The sequence below is a fragment of the Pelophylax lessonae genome (assembly GCF_965119305.1).
Source record: "Pelophylax lessonae genome assembly, chromosome: 11".
In the NCBI taxonomy this organism is placed as follows: Eukaryota; Metazoa; Chordata; class Amphibia; order Anura; family Ranidae; genus Pelophylax; species Pelophylax lessonae.
The window spans coordinates 10,201,938-10,221,608 of NC_138778.1; the positions used below are offsets into that span (position 1 = coordinate 10,201,938).

The 19,671-nt window shown below is 45.5% G+C and overlaps 1 protein-coding gene across 1 annotated transcript in view; it reads left to right on the forward strand.

Moving 5' to 3' along the window:
- LOC309567094 (myosin-4) overlaps positions 1-19,671 on the forward strand; it is a 77,277-nt gene that overhangs the window by 24,276 nt on the left and 33,330 nt on the right. The window contains exons 10-17 of the mRNA XM_082272418.1: positions 1,578-1,676; positions 3,832-3,935; positions 5,455-5,593; positions 7,869-7,987; positions 11,963-12,112; positions 13,269-13,439; positions 13,526-13,835; positions 15,766-15,833. Coding sequence (XP_082128544.1) covers positions 1,578-1,676; positions 3,832-3,935; positions 5,455-5,593; positions 7,869-7,987; positions 11,963-12,112; positions 13,269-13,439; positions 13,526-13,835; positions 15,766-15,833 — 1,160 coding nt within the window. The remainder of the gene's footprint in view (positions 1-1,577; positions 1,677-3,831; positions 3,936-5,454; positions 5,594-7,868; positions 7,988-11,962; positions 12,113-13,268; positions 13,440-13,525; positions 13,836-15,765; positions 15,834-19,671) is intronic.

The following is a 19,671-nucleotide window of genomic DNA, read 5'->3' on the forward strand; positions in this document are numbered from 1 at the left end:
GGGGGCTATTTTTGCATGAAAATTTATTGTTGCTGGTGGAGGATCTTTTGATACTGGGGGTTAATTGTTGCTGTAAGGGATCTACTGTTTGGGGAGGGGGGTCTACTGTTGCTGGCTGCTAGAGAGTCTATTGATGCTGGCTGCTGGGAGATCTTTTGCTGCTGCTGGGGGGGTCTATTGATGCTGGCTGTGGGGGGTCAATTTTATTGCTTTTCTTGTTATCATAACTAAATTCCATACATTACACTACAAAATTATACTCTGCTCTATATTCTCTAAAAGGGGCTGTACTGGAAGCTGGGTAGGGGGGTGGATCCAAGGGTCGGTGCTCAGAGGTGGGTAGGGGTGGAACCAAGGGTTAGTGCTCAGAGGTGGGTGGGGGTGGAACCAAGGGTTAGTGCTCGAAGGTGGGTAGGGGTGGAACCAAGGGTTAGTGCTCGGAGGTTGGGTAGGGGTGGAACCAAGGGTTAGTGCTCGGAGGTGGGTAGGGGTGGAACCAAGGGTTAGTGCTCGGAGGTGGGTAGGGGTGGAACCAAGGGTCAGTGCTCGAAGGTGGGTAGGGGTGGAACCAAGGGTTAGTGCTCGGAGGTTGGTAGGGGTGGAACCAAGGGTCAGTGCTCGAAGGTGGGTAGGGGTGGAACCAAGGGTTAGTGCTCGAAGGTGGGTAGGGGTGGAACCAAGGATCAGTGCTCGAAGGTGGGTAGGGGTGGAACCAAGGGTTAGTGCTCGGAGGTGGGTAGGGGTGGAACCAAGGATCAGTGCTCGAAGGTGGGTAGGGGTGGAACCAAGGGTCAGTGCTCGAAGGTGGGTAGGGGTGGAACCAAGGGTCAGTGCTCGAAGGTGGTTAGGGGTGGAACCAAGGGTTAGTGCTCAGAGGTGGGTAGGGGTGGAACCAAGGGTTAGTGCTCGAAGGTGGGTAGGGGTGGAACCAAGGGTCAGTGCTCGAAGGTGGTTAGGGGTGGAACCAAGGGTTAGTGCTCAGAGGTGGGTAGGGGTGGAACCAAGGGTCAGTGCTCGAAGGTGGGTAGGGGTGGAACCAAGGGTTAGTGCTCGGAGGTGGGTAGGGGTGGAACCAAGGGTTAGTGCTCGAAGGTGGGTAGGGGTGGAACCAAGGGTTAGTGCTCGAAGGTGCGTAGGGGTGGAACCAAGTGTCAGTGCTCGAAGGTGGGTAGGGGTGGAACCAAGGGTTAGTGTTTGGAGGTGGGTAGGGGTGGAACCAAGGGTCAGTGCTCGGAGGTGGGTAGGGGTGGAACCAAGGGTTAGTGCTCGGAGGTGGGTAGGGGTGGAACCAAGGGTCAGTGCTCGGAGGTGGGTAGGGGTGGAACCAAGGGTTAGTGCTCGGAGGTGGGTAGGGGTGGAACCAAGGGTTAGTGCTCGAAGGTGGGTAGGGAACAGAGACACAAAGTAACTTAGAAAGGGGAGTTCCTGCACCTATTCTCTGAGAAAAAAAGCTCTGGTTTTACTTTAATATTTATATTCCCCCCCCCCCCCTCCCAAAACTAGGTGGAGTTTGTGAAAAGTTGGACTTAATGGATATTGGTTTTTGTGATTGTTTATGAAATGTTTGTTTTTATTAGACCTGCTGGAGAAATCCAGAGTCACCTACCAACTGAAGGCGGAGAGAAGCTACCACATCTTCTACCAGATTTGTTCCAACAAGAAGCCGGAGCTAATCGGTAAGAAACATTGTTCGGCGATCAGTATTCCGAAGTATGTGTCGACTCTTATGTTATGGATCCCATTCCTAGAGCAAAATATATCAGCGAGATAATAAGCTGGTTTACACATTCCTGAGAACATTTGTGTCACAACTCCTAATACACTTGTCGGTGGAGCACTTACCACTCATGTTCAGTTACGACAAAGAATAAGCTAAACTTCTATTTGTGGGAGTAAAATCATATGAAAATACTGAATAATGATGAGCAAAACTGACTGCTTTCACTTCACTGAAAATCTGGTGAAATTCATCATTTTGGTGAAATACATTGAGTCAATAGGAGAGGTGAAAAAAGGAGTTTTTGTTTTTTTGATGGGTGCAGTAGGTTGAGCTTTGGCTTAGCTTGTGTTTGGTCTGAACCCATGTTCGATCAAATCCGAAAGAAAACTGTCAGTGCTGGGCCAATCAGCTGCTGGTGAGGGATTTCCCGCCCCACATCTGCACCGAAACACAAAGGGGACATCATTGGCTTAGTATGGCTGCATAACTATATTGGGTCACATGGCTATTGTTAGATCAATGGTGTTCCAAGCAATCCAAACCTAATGGTTATGTGCAGGTGCAGGGCCGTGAAATCCCCTTCCAACAGCTGGTTGGCTCGGCAATGATCACTTCCTTGTTGGTTCAGACTGAACCCAAGCTCATCCCTAGTTGTAATGACTTCTGAATGCTCATTTTACTGAGACTGGATCTTTTCTTGTGCCATAAAACAGACCCTCATCAGCTAGGTTTATGAAGTTAGATATTGTGGAGCCCTAACGGTAATCCTTCATTCAAGTGGTCAAAAAAAAAGATACTATATTTATACATTCAATTTTGAATAAATTAGTCTGCTCAGCCCTACTACTATATCTCTCCATGATATATAAAGTAGATAGACCGATTATCGGCAAAGCTGATATATCGAGGGCCGATATGCACTTTCCCCGATATATCGGTATCAGCCCCGGAACTGGCCAATATTGCCGATATTTTTGTGACGTCATTCTGCCTACTTAGGCCTCCTCCCTCACCTTGGACAGCCTCGTCAGGAATCGAGACTAGTCTCGTGGGAGTGTATCACAGCCATACACCCACAAGCAGCCTGGTGCCAGCCAGCCACCCACATCCACAGGCCCTGTACCAGCCAGCCAGCCACAGGCACTGTACCAGTGAGCCAGCCAACCACCCAAGGGCACTGTACCAGCTAGCCAACCACAGGCCCTGTACCAGCCAGCCACCCACCACAGGGTGCCAGCCAGCCAGCCATCCACCACAGGGTGCCAGCCAGCCATCCACCACAGGGTGCCAGCCAGGCAGCCATCCACCACAGGGTGCCAGCCAACCACCCACCACAGGGTGCCAGCCAGCCAGACATCCACCACAGGGTGCCAGCAAGCCAGCCATCCACTACAGGGTGCCAGACAGCCAGCCACCCACCACAGGGTGCCAGACAGCCAGCGACCCACCACAGGGTGCCAGCCAGCCACAGGCACTGTACCAGTGAGCCAGCCAACCACCCAAGGGCACTGTACCAGCCAGCCAACCACAGGCCCTGTACCAGCCAGCCACCCACCACAGGGTGCCAGCCAGCCATCCACCACAGGGTGCCAGCCAGCCAGACATCCACCACAGGGTGCTAGCAAGCCAGCCACCCACTACAGGGTGCCAGACAGCCAGCGACCCACCACAGGGTGCCAGCCAGCCAACCACCCACCACAGGGTGCCAGTAAGCCAGCCATTATGCATTAAACAAAAATTAACATGTTCAGTACCAGATCTGTGTCAAAAAATTGTCTTTATTTTTCAAAACTTTAAATGTACAAAATATCTGCCCATATCGGCTGATACCGATACGTTGTGTCCAAAATATCGCTGTCGGTATCGGCCCTGAAAAAAACATACCAGTCTATCCCTAATATAAAGCTCTCCCCATCCGGCATTGCACACATTGCACTTATTCCAGCTTGTTATTTTCAGTTTAGGTTTCAATAAATGAATCATGTTTGGATCTTATGATTTATTGATGTTCCTACTTACTATGGTTTTCCTAACACAGATTTTGTATATCTGACATTTATAGCAAACAACAGTGGCATTTGTATTGAATTTATGTGTTATCTGTTCCCCAGACATGCTTCTGATCACCACCAACCCCTATGACTTCCCATTCGTCAGCCACGGGGAGATCACCGTGGCCAGCATTGATGATTCCGAGGAGCTGTTGGCCACTGATGTAAGTCCAGGAAGAACTTTAATGTAAAATTGGCTGACAGTAGAGATCAAACAAGGAATTCCCATTATAAAGTGAAAGCTCTCGAGCTTTAAATAAGTGTCAAACTTACAAAACCAGTAAATCCAATACAATTCGCTTAGATATCGTGAAATCCAAATATCATGCTGCAACTTTTAAATATAAAACTCAATATGCCAAAGTGAATCCCACTCCAAACAATGATCACCAAGTGGCACATAAATAAATGAATGAATAAATAGCAGTCTTCAAAAAGATGTGCACAGGAACCAGTCCAAAAAGCGCTCCATACACACTGCAGTTCATAAAGTGAATTTCTAGGCGAGAGTTGTGATCAGATAAGAAGAGTCCTGTGATAAAGTTGGGTCACCATAAATCCACCACCATCGTGATACCGCTCCCATCAGCTTGCAACTCACCCCATATTATTGCCCCCCCATTCTCATGGTCAGGGCTCATGTGCAGTGGGATCGCTAGTTAAACATGGGGGATCGTCCTTAGATCGTTAACCTCCAACGTCTCCTCCTCTCTCATGATTAGCCCACCACAGAAAAGAAAAGAGCTCCACCAGTGCAATATGGTCTTTGCATCCATTTATTGACTCATATTATAAAGCCATAACAAAATGCACTTACAAGATGTTAAACAGCAAAGCGCATGATTAAAAGTAGGGGGTCTGGGTTATTCCCATAGTCCTCACTGCCTCCATGCTGGTATACCGGACCCTAGGGAACAGCCTCCAAGGCTCCGACAGATTCTCCGGTGTGCCGTGTAGCCACGCCCGACGCGTTTCGTCACTTCCGACTTCGTCAAAGGGGGACTATTATTATGTGATTTATTTACACATGGATTTTATTTTCACTTTCTAAATGCGCGGCTTAGTGATCATTGTTTGGAATGGGATTCACTTTGTCATAAGGAATTCCCATTACTGGAAGAGGCAGCTTGGATCTCTTTGAAGTCATTTAACTCAACGTAGCTTCTCTTAGCATTATATAGTTCTCAAGTCACAATCTCCGACACTATGTGTGTTCGCTGATCAGTTCTTTTTTTTTTTTTTAAACAATAACATTTTTTATTGAGAAATTTGTAATGAACAAGAAAAAGTTACAGAAAGTAGCTTGTATCAAATACAGGATTTTACAGTCGTATACATAAACGAATGGTCAAACAGCGTGAAATATAACAAAACTTTCCAGTCACAGTCTGGAGTCTGGAGACCCCTGGCCTAAAGAAATCAGGCTGGCAGTGGGTGTGGCTACCTTAGAAGATGATAGGTGCAAGTTATTTAGGTGGTCCTGTAGTAGGGGAGAGTTTAGAACAGGTGTCAGTGAGGGGATGATCCAAAGACCTTGGCTTTAGGTGCCTTTATAAAATACACGTCTAATCAACCTATTCTTTTACATTTCCTGTTATTTTCTTCTCTTTATACTGATCCTTGTGAGTGATGGATGTGAAGACCATCTTCCAGATTAAGTAACTCTCCTGTTCTTATTTGCAGAGCGCCATTGACATCTTGGGCTTCACTTCTGAGGAGAAGCTTTCCATCTACAAGCTGACCGGCGCTGTCATGCACTATGGAAACATGAAGTTCAAGCAAAAGCAAAGAGAGGAGCAAGCTGAGCCAGAAGGCACAGAGGGTGAGGAGATGTGAAAAGACGAAGGGGGGGGGGGGTGCTGCCTGGGAAGAGAAGGTGGGGACCCTGACCAGGGAGATAAGTTTGGCACCCTGACTGGGGAGAAGAGGCAGTGGCGTAACTAGAACCTTCAGAGCCCTGGTGCAAGAAACCATGAAGGGCCCCCTGGACCCCTGACCAGGGCCCTTCCTTTCAAGCCTGGGGCTCTTCCCACTGATCCAGGGGGCCCTTTATTCTCATTGCGGGGCCCTTTATTACGGTCCTGCGGTGGGACCCTTGCACAAGTTCTGCAGTGGGCCTCCTTCCTGCCATCTTGGGGCCTCCCCACGGTGGTGGAATGCCAGGGCCCAGTCGCAAGTGTGACCTTTGTGATCCTGGAAGTTCACCCACTGGCGTCAGTAGTTTTTATTTTTTGGCATTTTAATTGTATTATCTTTTATCATTATATATATTTTTTTTTTTACAATGTCAATGACTATGACTCTGTCCATTCAGAAAAGGAAGGAGCTGGTAAATTACATATTTACCGACCCCTTCCTGGTTCTCTATTGTGACACATCCCCTGCAGCAGCCGGCAAGAGAGGGAAGGGAGCACATTGGGGGGGCCAGGGGAGCACACAGGGGCCCAGAGACAGCAGAACACAAGTGAACTGAATAGGAGGAGTGGCGGGGGCAGCATACAGAGGAACCAATCTCCTCCATTTTCTTCCTGCAGCTACAGGAGGAAAAAGGAGGACAGTGATTTCTCTACATGCTGCCCCTGCCGCCCCTCCTATCCAGGTGTACAGGGGAGCCGCACAGGCCCCCTGCAGCATGGGGCCCATGCAATTGCAACCCCTGTTGTTACACCCCTGAGAAGAGGTAGGGGTCCTATTGACTGGGGAGATGGGGGGGGTGGGCTGGGGAGAAGATAGGGGAACCTGACCAGAGAGTGGAAGTGGGTGACCAGGGCAAAAAGGTGGGGCTTCTGGCTGGGAAAGAAACTGGGAGTCCTACCTGGGAAGAAGAGGTGAGGTTCCAGGCTGAGTAGAAGAGGTGGGGGTCATCACCAAACAAAATGGGTGGAAACCCTGACTATGGAGAGGAGGCGGGAGCCTAGACCTGACTGGGTAGAGGAGTATCTTATTTTCCTTTTTTTTTTTAATTATTATGGAATATTTTGGAAACACTGTACTGTCACTGTCAGCTGTTTACAAACAAAGCCATGTGATCACCATTGGATAGCTATCATAATGACCACATGACTGATTGATTTTCAATCATTAACCTTCTTAGCGGTATTCCCGAGTGTGGCTCGGGGTTAAATTTCAGAGCCAAAAGCGGTAACCCCGAGCCACACTCGGGGTACCGCCAGAAGCATCGCTGGATCCTGAAAGTGGGGTTACTTACCTTGTCACCGGGATCCAGCGATGTATCTCGGCGGTGTCTGGCGGCGGTTCTTCCTCCCGATCCTCTCCGTACCCCGACTTCCGTCTCCTGCGACGTGACGTTCGCAGGGGAGTGGAACCAGCGGCAAATTCAAATGTAAAACACACCAAACACACTGATACATTACAAAATAAAAAAAAAAATCACATTAGTTTGCCCCCCAGTACCCTTTCCTGCAGTTTTACTGTACTATATATATATATATATATATATATATACATACGTAATATATATATATATATATACATATGTGTGTATATATATATATATATATATATATATATATATATATATATACATATATATATATATATATATATATATATATATATACATATACATATATATATATATATATATATATATATATATATATTTATATATATATATGTGTGTGTGTATGTATATATATATATATAGTATATAATATATGTATATATATATATATATATATATATATATATATGTATACATACCCGAGATGTTATAAAGAAGAACGCACAGTAAAAAAAATCATATGTAAATAGTTGGTTTGGGCTGCTCATTCTTAAGAATTACATGCAAAATAATGGTACCGCTTTCAGCACCTAAAATCCGAAAGAATCATACCGCCAGGGAAGTTAAAGGAGACACAAGGCATCTACAGGTTATGGGAGGGAATGGGTTGAACATTATCTCCAGGCAACAAGTGAAATCATTCAGTTTTTGCTAATACTTATCTGAAAACACTGCAAGGGGACCAGCACAGTCCTTGTTGGGCATTCTTCCTGCACACAACAAACTGTATTTGGGCATTTCAGATTGCACACTTTCATTCCTGTAATGATAAATATGTTTGCTTTTCTTCCAGTTGCTGATAAGGCGGCGTACCTGATGTGTCTGAACTCTGCAGATCTTCTGAAAGCTCTGTGCTACCCCAGGGTCAAAGTTGGAAATGAATACGTCACCAAAGGGCAGACTGTGCAGCAGGTACGTGGCCTTACCTAAGGACAGGGCTTTTTTTTCAGCGGGGACGTGGGGGAATGCAGTTCCGGCACCTCCAGCACTGAATGTATGTATTGTCAAAGGGTGCTTGGGTGTGCTGGAGGATCTATTAACCACCTTACGACCGCCAGGGCCGCTGATAGGGTGGGACCAACAGCCCTCTTGTAGGGGGCCCGAGCACACAGGGGGGCCCACACAGAGAGGGGGATTAATGATGGACAACAAATACAGAAATCTTCCTCCAGCACCTGAATCTGATCTGTCCCTCTCCCTGCTATCAGCTTTTATCTGTTGAGAAAGAGACAGTCATCCCTCACTAATCCCCCTCCCTGTGTGCCCCCCCCTTCCAGCACTTATCTCTGCTCAGGAGTTTATTTGTAAATTGTAACTTTGTTTCTCTCTCTCTGTCTCTCTGATCACTGAGCTCCAACTGCCCAGCCTGTAGATTTTTCTCATCTCATCTTCTTTTTTATTTAACATAGTTTTTTTTTATTAGATTTAGCAGGAATTATGCGAGTTATGTTATATTTGTGTCTGCTAATAGTGATTTTGTTGTCATTTTAGCTAAATATATCTTTAATATTTTCTTGAGGGGGCCCAGGCAGGTAGTCTGTGAGCCCGTGATTTCTAACAGCAGCCCTGACAACCGCCCACTGCAGATATACTGCGGCAGGCAGCCGCTCCTGGGCAAACCGACGTAGGTATATGTCGGTCGCACGTAGGCAGCTAGGGGGCGAGCGCATGCTGCCGCCAGTGCTCTCCCGCCCCCGTTTGTCAGCGGGGAAGCTGATGCACGGGTCAGGCGGCTCCGATTGCCGCCTGACACCCGCGATCGCTCCCCACTGAGAGAGAAGAACAGTCGGCTGTTGTAAACACAGTTGACCCTTCTTCTCTCTGGAATGATCACAGAGCTCCTGTGATCCTGCTATATAGGATCACATGTCTCTATGATCATTTCACAAGTCACGCCCCCCCCCACAGTTAGAAACATGCCCCTAGGTACACATTTAACCCCTTGATCACCACAGTGTTAACCCCTTCCCTGCCAGTGTCATTAGTACAGTGACAGTGTGCATATTTTTTAGCACTGATTACTGTAGTAATGTCACTGGTCCCCCCAAAAGTGTCAAAAATGTCAATCAGGGGTCCGCTCTGTCCGCCGCAATGTTGCAGTCCTGCAAAAAATCACAGATCGGCGCCATTACTAGTAAAAAAAACCAAAACAATAAAAATGACATAAATATTTCCAGTAGTTAGTAGACACAATAACTTTTGTGCAAACCAATCAAAATACGCTCATTGCGATTTTTTTACCAAAAATATGTAGCAGAAAACAAATTGGCCTAAAATGTTTTTATGTAAAAAAATTTTTTGGGAATGTTATATAGCAGAATAAGAAAATATTGTTTTTTTTTTTTTTTTTCAGAATTGTCGCTCTTTTTTTGTTTATAGCGCAAAAAGTAAAAATCGCACAGGTGATCAAATACCACCAAAAGAAAGCTCTATTTGTGGGAAAAAAAGGACATACATTTAATTTGGGTACAGCGTCGCACGACCGCGCAATTGTCCATTAAAGTAACGCAGTGCCGAATCGCAAAATATGGCCTGGTCAGGAATGGGGTAAAATCTTCCGGTCTTAAAGCGGTTAAAAATACGCTCATTGAGAATTTTTTTGTCAAAGACATGTAGCTACAGTAAAACCTTGGTTTGAGAGTAACTTGGTTTAAGAGCGCTTTGCAAGACAAGCAAAATTTTCAAATAAATTTTGACTTGATATACAAGCGGGGTCTTGATATACAAGTTGCCTCAAGTCACAGCTGAGTATGAGAAGTGTAGTGTAGTAATATGGTTACATTTAATGAAGGTACAACATTTAGCAACTCACATGGTTGATAATAGGAACAGGCACATCTAAGGATGCAGGCATCCAGGCTAAAACTGTCCACATAGACCATCCTCCGCACCGCCATCTACATCATCCCTTCCATGCTGCCCCTCGCTTTCAGATCGCTTTACTGCAGGGTGGTCTTCCCAGTCAGGATTACAGACTGGCAGCCGGCGGTGCAGAAGATGGTCTATGTGGACAGCTTTACCCCGGATGCCTGCATACTTAGATGTGCCTGTTTTATTCATCAACCATGTGAGTTGCTAAATGTTGTACCTTCATTAAATGGAACCATATTGCTACACTTAGAGGTGTCTCTCTTCTCTTTGATACTCTGTAGCTCCTGCTGGATTTTGCTTCTAATCCCCTTGTGGAAGCGGCTATTTGTGGATGGACATTTTATGGTTATATAACCTATCGCAATGCTATAATCTTTTCATATGGACTATAAACTGAAGGACTTATGAATAAATGATTGTGGAACGAATCATCTGAGTTTCCATTATTTCTTATGGGGAAATTCGCTTTGATATAAGAGTGCTTTGGATTACAAGCATGGTTCCGGAACGAATTATGCTCGCAATCCAAGGTGTTACTGTATATACATTTTGGCCTAAATATATGACAAAAATTTAATATATTGGATATTTTTTAACTGTCAAAGTAGAAAAATATTGTTATTTTTTCAAAATTGTCGCATTTTTTTATTAATATCGCAAAAAAATGAAAAGCACAGAGGTGATCAAATACCACCAAAAGAAAGCTCTGTTTGTGGGAAAAAAAGGACGTACATTTCGTTTGGGTACGGCGCTGCATGACCACGCAATTGTTAAAGTCGCACAGTGCCGAATCGCAAAAAGTGGCCTGGACGTAAAGCAGGAAAATCCTCTGGTCCTAAAGTGGTTAAGGGGGAAAATCTTCCGGTCCAGAAGTGGTACTTTGAGAAGAGGCTTAAATCACCTATCCGAAATATTGTAAAAACTTAATTATAAGAAAACTGGAAATGGAATAGCCTATTAAAAATGATAGGTGCGTGTTATAAAAATATGGTATTTTGATTGGGTGCAACTAAACAATGAATCAATCAATGAGCACCTTGAACAAGTGGCACCTTGTCTTTTAAAAGGAATGGTGTGCAAGACCAAGATCCTATTTTCTACACGTTTTTCTGGACAGCTGTTTATAGCAGACCTGCTAAGCTTTACTGATCTCGTCTTTTATGATTGTTCTGTAACTATAATGACTTCTGTATAAAAAGTTTTTAAAAGAAAAAAAACAATATAACAATGTAACAATTACACGTTAGGAGGGGAACCCTTGGGGGAATCAAAAATGGAGAAAGATCTGGGAGTCTTGGTTGATGATAGACTAGGCAACAGCATGCAATGTCAGGCAGCAGCTGCCAAAGCTAGCAGAATATTAGCATGCATAAAGAAAGGGATGTATTCCAGAGATAAGACTATAATCCTACCACTTTATAAAACTCTGGTCCGACCGCATCTGGAGTATTCTGTCCAGTTCTGGTCGCCAGTCCTCAGGAGGGATGTGTTGGAGCTGGAGAGAGTCCAGAGAAGGGCAACTAAACTAATTAGGGGATTGGAGGACCTTGATTATGTAGAGCGTCTGCAATCGCTTGATTTATTCTCCCTGGAGAAGAGACGTCTGAGGGGGGACATGATAGCAATTTTTAAATATCTCAATGGGGAACTCAGCTTAGAAAAAAAGCTGTTTAGTCGAAGGGATTGCATGAGGACTCGGGGGCATACAATGCGATTAGAGGAGAAGCGTTTTAACCTCAGGCAACGTGGGGGGTTCTTTACTGTTAGGGCTACAAGATTGTGGATTTCTCTACCACAAGAGGTGGTTTCTGCGGGAAGTATGGTGGCTTTCAAAAGACTATTGGACATGCATCTCAAGGATCAGAACATTCAGGGGTATGAGAGATGATTACAGCCACACACACCTACACAGGTTGAACTGGATGGACTATTGTCTTTATTCAACCTCACCTACTATGTAACAATGTAACTATGTAACTAATATAAAGCTTCATTTGTCTCTTATCCTCTTTCCAGGTCTACAACAATGTTGGTGCCTTGGGCAAAGCAGTCTACGAGAAGATGTTCTTGTGGATGGTCACACGTATCAATGAGATGTTGGACACTAAGCAGCCAAGGCAGTTCTTTATTGGTGTCCTGGATATTGCTGGATTTGAAATTTTTGATGTAAGCAAATGTTGTTTTGATCAACACACATACACTGAAAACAGGCGTGTCTTGAATGTAAAGTAAGCTCTGTACTACTAACTATGAGTGATCATTTAATTTGGCCAGTTCAGCAGGGACTGGCTGAATTTCGATCCATGTATGGGCAAGGCTGATTGTACCCAAGTCAATCCATCAATCAACTTGGGTCCAACCAACCAGTCAAATTTTTCTACATGGGATTACTGCCAGTGGCAATAGCTGCTAGCAGTAATATCTGGATCCTGCCAGCCGAGAAGGCTCTCAGTTCAGCAGGGACTGGCTGAATTTCGATCCATGTATGGGCAGGCTGATTGTAACCAAGTCAATCCATCAATCAACTCGGGTCCAACCAACCAGTCGGATTTTTCTACATGTGATTAATGCCAGTGGCTTTAGCTAGGGCAGCCATCAGAAATGTTGGGGCCCCTTACACAGCTTTAGGCCTGGGTCCCCAGGGTCTGACCACCAGGTTACATCCTCCTCCTCTGCGGGGGCCTGTGAATGCATATGATTGGCTGCTAGGACACCAGGCGGTCCTAGCAACCAATAACTTTGACAGCGGTGGCCAGCAGCAGGATGGGAGTCAGAAGCCAGTGCAGTGGGTGGCACCAGCCAGAGTTGGGACTAGTTGTCAGTGTAGCGGAGGAAAAGAAGAAAAGGGGAGGTGCCAACTTGGAGCCCGGGGATTTCCGAGGGACAGGGCCCCTCGGGATGCCTGGGCCCCCTACATTTGTGTGGGCTGTACCCCCCTGATGGCGGCCCTCGCTATAGCTGCTAGCAGTATGTCTGGATCCTGCCAGCCGAGAAGGCTCCCAGTTCAGCAGGAACTGGATGAATTTCGATCCACGTATGGGCAGGCTGATTGTACCCAAGTTGATCCATCATTCAACTCGGGTCCAACCAACCAGTCAGATTTTTCTACATGTAATTACTGCCAGTGGCTATAGCTGCTAGCAGTAATGTCTGGATCCTGCCAGCCGAGAAGGCTCCCTGCGCACCCCCACCTGCTGGCAGAATACAATAGCACTGCGGGATGCATTCTCCCGCTAACACTGAATGTGTTGATGGGCCAATTTAGTGATTTTCTTCGAAAATCAATTCCTCCACAGCGTGGCTAACATTTATTTCCTTATAGTACAACAGTTTGGAGCAGCTGTGTATCAACTTCACCAATGAGAAGCTGCAACAGTTCTTCAACCATCACATGTTCGTACTGGAGCAAGAGGAGTACAAGAAGGAGGGCATCGAGTGGGAATTCATTGACTTCGGCATGGACTTGGCTGCCTGCATTGAGCTTATTGAGAAGGTATATTGTTCTGTTACAGTAAGGTGCATCTTATAGGTATTGTAAAAAATGTGCTGTAAATATATCTCATCTTAAATTGTGCATAGCCAATGGGCATCTTCTCCATCCTGGAAGAGGAGTGCATGTTCCCCAAGGCAACAGACGCCTCCTTCAAGAACAAGCTGTATGACCAACATCTGGGCAAGTCCAACAACTTCCAGAAACCCAAACCAGCCAAAGGCAAAGCTGAGGCTCACTTCTCCCTGGTCCACTATGCTGGAACTGTGGATTACAATATCACTGGCTGGCTTGACAAGAACAAGGACCCACTGAATGAGACCGTCATTGGGCTCTACCAAAAATCTTCCATGAAGACCTTGGCCAACCTTTTCTCCAGCTATTCAGCCACTGACGCAGGTTAGTGTACAAAGCAAAAAACCTGAAAAAGATGGCATGCACTGTGGGAGAAATAACTCACTGCAAATGTAGAAAATATTTCTCCAAGTGAAAAACCCGTTATGAAATCTGCCACATTAAAGGTCTCATACGTTTTTAAATATGGCCATGCAGCACTTTGAAGTTGCCTCTATTTAGTGTCATAATTAAAACATGAGGGTCCCAACTCTGGACCATAAAAAGAAGGGACTAAACTGAAAAAAAAGCTTGCATAGAGGTGACTAGTCTGTGGAGCTTGTGAACAAAACTTTGGCTCACCATTAGTATAAACTTGTCCCACAACAGAGTTAAAAGTCCCTGCTTCAGGGGTCCAAAAAAGTTACAATTGGGACTAGTCTGTGGAGCTTGTGAACCCTATGATACCTGCCGTTAATCATATTGGATTTAGCATTTTCTTGTGACCTGTTGTCTTTAGGTAGATATAGTTTCCCCTAACATAGCACACAAATAAAGCTGACCTCCAGCTCTGCCTTCAGCCTTGCACAGTTGTACCGCCTCCTCTTCTGTATTAAAATTGCTTGCCCTGATTTCACTGTACACTGTGAGCTTCTCACAATGTGCATTAGAAACTGCAGCAAGTCAGATAGAACCTAATTTCCTGGCATCACTTAGCACTTTCCTGCCCAACCTGGCTGTTCCTGGTCCGCTCATTTTTATTCATTGAGTTTCAATTCCTTTAATCATGGTTGCCCAGCATCACATGTGGGCATTAGCTATGGCGGTCTGCATGCAAATACACCCCTGCCCACTAGGGATCAAGGCCGATATATCGAGGGCCGATATGCATTTTCCCCGATATATCGGAATCGGCCCCGGAGGTTACCAATATTGCCGATATTGTCGTGACGTCATTGTGTATATTGTGCCACGCGCCTCCACGCACTGGGACAGCTTCTGCCTTCTTAGGCCGTCTCCCTCAGCCTCATCTGGAGTCGGGGAGTCTCGGGACAGTGAGTGTACAGTGCACACAGTGTGTTTAACACAGCCGCCACATACATACACCCACTCACAGCTGCCCAGTGCCAGCCAGCCACCCACACACGCACAGGCCTGTACCAGCCAGCCAGCCACCCACCACACAGGGTGCCAGCCAGCCACCCACCAAAGGGTGCCAGCCAGCCACCCAACACAGGGTGCCAGCCAGCCACCCACCACAGGGTGCCAGTCAGCCACCCACACACCCACAGGCCTGTACCAGCCAGCCAGCCACAGGCCCTGCCTGTACCAGCTAGCCAGCCATAGGCCCTGGGCCTGTACCAGCCAGCCACCCACCACAGGGTGCCATTCAGCCACCCACCCACCAAAGGGTGCCAGCCAGCAAGCCACCCACTACAGGCTGAACATTAAGTGCCGGTTCACACTAGGGCGACCTGTGAGGCGACCTGGTCGCCTCACAGGTCGCCGCAGGTCGCCTCCCATAGGGAAGCTGCGGACCCGTTCTAATAGGAGTGACACAAGTCGCTCCGACCTAGAAAAAGGGTCCGGAGCTTCTTTGGGGCGACCAGGAGGCGACCGCCATAGACTTCAATGTTATGAAGTCCGTGGCGGCCGCTCCGAGGTCGCGGCGTGCTGCTCGCACCGCGATCTCGGAGGTCGCCCCAGGAAGTAGCGTCGCGGTAGTGTGAACCGGCGCTAGCTTGTTCAGTAACAGATTTGTGTCGAAAATTGTGTTTATTTTGCAAAACTTTAAATGTTCAAAATATCGGCCCATTTTGGCCAATATGGACATGCAATGGCCAAAATATCGGTATCGGTATCGGCAACGAAAAACCGATACGAGTCGATCCCTGCTGCCCACTCCCCCAGACGTAGTTTACCACAAGCTGCCAGGCCAGCCGCAGGCTTGTTTGTGTTTACACTTCACTATTAATACTCTCTTGTCATCTTGCAGAGGGCGGTTCAAAGAAGGGCGCTAAGAAGAAGGGTTCCTCTTTCCAAACCGTGTCTGCCCTCTTCAGGGTAAGTAAGGTTCCCACAAGGTCACAATATTGTGACTGAATTTCATATCCGGTGTGCTGCTTGTCCAATTGTGTTTTTTAAATTTCCTTTGCGTGTGAAATCAGTTGATAAGGATTAATTATTTTATTAATTAAAATTAAGCTTAATTAGGGATTGTCAAGAAAAATATACGACACCCCCACATCAACGCTTTTCTATACAGGCAATTTCTATTATTGAGTATTTATTAAATGTATTTTTTATAATAATTAATATATCTATATATATATATATATATATATATATATAACATAATATAATAAAATGTATTTTTATAATAATTAAATATATAATATTAATGATATAATTATAGTTTTATTTTATTTATACAATTCAAGTTATTTATAAAAATTTGGCATATTTTAAGATTGTCAAAAAAATATATACAACACGCCACATCAATGCTTTGCTGTACTTGCATTTTCTGTCTGAGGATCCCCCATGTTATGCTACTAACTGAAATTTATGTAAATGAGGGTCAAATGGGAGGTTCTGTCTTTATTATAATAACACAATCCATCCCAAAGTTGTAATGGGTCAAACTGCACATTTGAAATCTTTTTAGATTTGTTACAATCTGGGAAAGTAGCTCACCAAAGATGAAACCCAGTAAAAAAAAAAAAAAATCTAATGACATTGTAAGGGATGCCAGATTCCATGCAACATGAAGCCTATAAATAAACCTCCAGCCCTGTTTGTAGGGGCAGGGGGATGAAGAATCTGAGAATCCTATTCATGAACTGAATGCTGTTACTATGTTTTAGAAGAAGAGAATATATTTTTTATACACCTAACTTTTTTTTTTGTATTTTTGATGAGCTGATAATTCAATGATACAGAACGTATTTGTGATATTTTGGGATTCTGGATGACCAGCCAGCTGTCCTTGTACAAGCAAACAGTCTTTATTTTTCACAAAGGCAAATGAAAACAACTTTTCTTCAGCATGAAACAAACAAAACAGTCCATCACTTTGGTGCACAAAAACAAAACTTCGGCTCACCCCCAGTATAAACTTGTCCCACAACAGGGTCTAAAGTAGGGATCGACCGATTATCGGCAAAGCCGATATTTTGAGGGCCGATATGCACTTTCCCCGATATATCGGAAAGTGCTTGTACCGGAGTGATGCCTGCAGCTAGAGGCATCACCTCGGTACCGGCGTCCATAGCCGACGGTCGGCTGTCATTACAAGGAGCGGGAGGGGACGTCCCCCCCCCCTCCTTCCCGCTGCCTTCCGCGGCTTCGCCGGGTCTCCTGTCCCACTGGGAGACCCGGGCAACCAGCCTGCACGGCTGCTGAAGACCCAATCAAATCCGTATTTGGCTCTGATCGGGTCTCCATGCAAAAACCGGGAAGTGATGTCATGACATCACTTCCGGGTACTGGCGCCAGATTAAAAAAAATTACAGCATTCAAAACAGCCAAAGTTGGCAATTTGAATGCTTTTAAGTGCAGAATAGGGGTTTGGGGTCTTTTAGACCCCCAGATCCCTCCACAAGAACACCTGTCAAGTAAAAAAAAAAAACATTTTTAAATGTACGAAAATATCGGCCGATACGCGATGATGAAAATATCGGTATCGGTATCGGCAATGAAAAAATGATATCGGTCGATCCCTAGTTTAAAGTTCCTGCTTCAGGGGTCCAAAAAAGTTACAAGACCCCAGACAGCGTCTCAGTATCCAGACAGTCCACAGACCTCTCACAAGTGTGCCCTGTTCCACTCAACACCTCTCTCACAGGTGGAATAACCCTTTCAGGAAAAAAGTACCCGTAGTCAAGGTTAGAGGCTCTTTCCCACCCACAGTTCTCTTCCTGAGCCTCCAAATTCTAGGACCTTTATGGGGACCTAAAGTGATTGTAAAGGAAACAGAAAAACCCCAAAAAAACAAAAATAAACATGTTATACTTACCTGCTCTGTGCAGTGATTTTGCACAGAGCAGCCTGGAACCTCCCTTTCCCAGGTTCCCCGCCGGTGCTCTGGGCCTCTCCCCCTTGCTGAGTGCCCCCATACCAAGCCACTTGCTAAGGGGCCATTCATAAGACACAGAGAGCATGGCTCTGCCCTTCCCCCCCGCTCACACCTCACTGGCTGTGATTGACAGTAGCAGGAGCCTTTGGCATTACATCTCAGCCAATCAGGAAGGAGAGACCTGGGAGAGCCTCGGCTCTCATGCACATCGCTGGATCGAGATCAGGCTCAGGTAGTTATTTGCAGGGGCTGAAGGGGCAGCTGCACACAGAAGGTTCTTTACTTTCATGCATAGCCTTTACAACCACTTTTCTAATTTCTGGGAAAACTGAAATTTTTAGTGGTAGTTGGTTAAAGGAGCGCCCAAAATCAGCAATAAGAATCCTACTTGGATCAAAAGATAATGTTATGCTGTCGGTTGCAGATCCGAATAGCAACATTTACATCCTGAAGAAGGGGGAGTCTCTGTCCCCCCGAAAGGCGTTGGCTTTAACATGTTGTGCTACCAATAAAACGAAGATCTTTTGATCCAAGTGGGATTCTTATTGCTGATTTTGGGCGCTCCTTTAACTGACTACCACTAGAAACTTTGGAAACGACCACTAGGCCGAATCTTAAGGTAGCAGCCCAGACCCCTTAACAAGGGTCCACTGCCTTTCATCTAGTCGGGCCAGATTTATTGGGAGTTAATTTCCCCAAGTGGCCCTCTCTCACCTACCACCCCCCAGCAGACCCTCTATCGAGCGGATCAGTACAGTGCAGCCATCAATTTTTCAAAAAAATTACTGGGAAAACTGAAAGTCAGTTTTCCCCCTTTACCGGATAACCCCAAAACCCCTGACATGGCGCGAATGAGATTCCCTGAGAACTCCAATTGCTTCCTGTTGTCCCCCTTAAAGGGAGCACAACTAGACATATGCCGGTTTTCGGTAATTCGATATACCGCGGTATTGCATAGCCACGGTATTGTTATTGTGGCATTTTTAAAATACCGAGTTTCTCTGCTCCTGGGTCTGACTTGTGAATTGATACATTTCAGTGAGCTGGATGACTCATTCACTCACACAGCTCTCCCAGTAACTATAAACAAAAATGTTTACATTGTATCTTTTCCTTCCCTCTGCCAGGGAGAAAGGAAGTTTAACCTCTTAAAGACTGGATCTTTCTCTGACACTTGTTGCTTGCAAGTTAAAATCAGTTTTTTTTTTGCTAGAAAAGTACTTAGAACCCCAAACATTTTATATATATTTTTTAGCAGAGACCCTACAGAAAAAAAATGGCGATTGTTGTAATATTTTATGTCACGCTGTATTTGCGCAGCAGTCTTTCAAACGCAATTAATAGACTTTAATGAATAAAAAAAAAAAAAAAAAACGTAACAGTAAAGTTATCCCAATTTTTTTTTTTGTTACACAGAGAATCGTGATCTTTATTCCAAGCTAAAAAATCGTGATTCTCATTTTGGCCAGAATTGTGCAGCTCTAATATATAATATATATATATATACACACACACACACACGCATAGCAGCCCACATTACATTATTATATAGCCATCAAGCAGTGTCTGGCCTACCTGGTGATGACTGGTCCTGGCGCTCTGATCCGATGGCCTGGTCTTTAAAGGGGCAAATCCTTGCGATCCAGAAGTGGTTAAACCTGCAGGAGGACCGGTGTTTTTATCTATTAATGACTTTACTATTGCTTTAGGCCTGGTTCACATGTATGCGGGTTGGTGGTTCACATGTATGCGGGTTGGTGGTTCACATGTATGCGGGTTGGCGGTTCACATGTATGCGGGTTGGCGGCCCACATTTGCACAGGC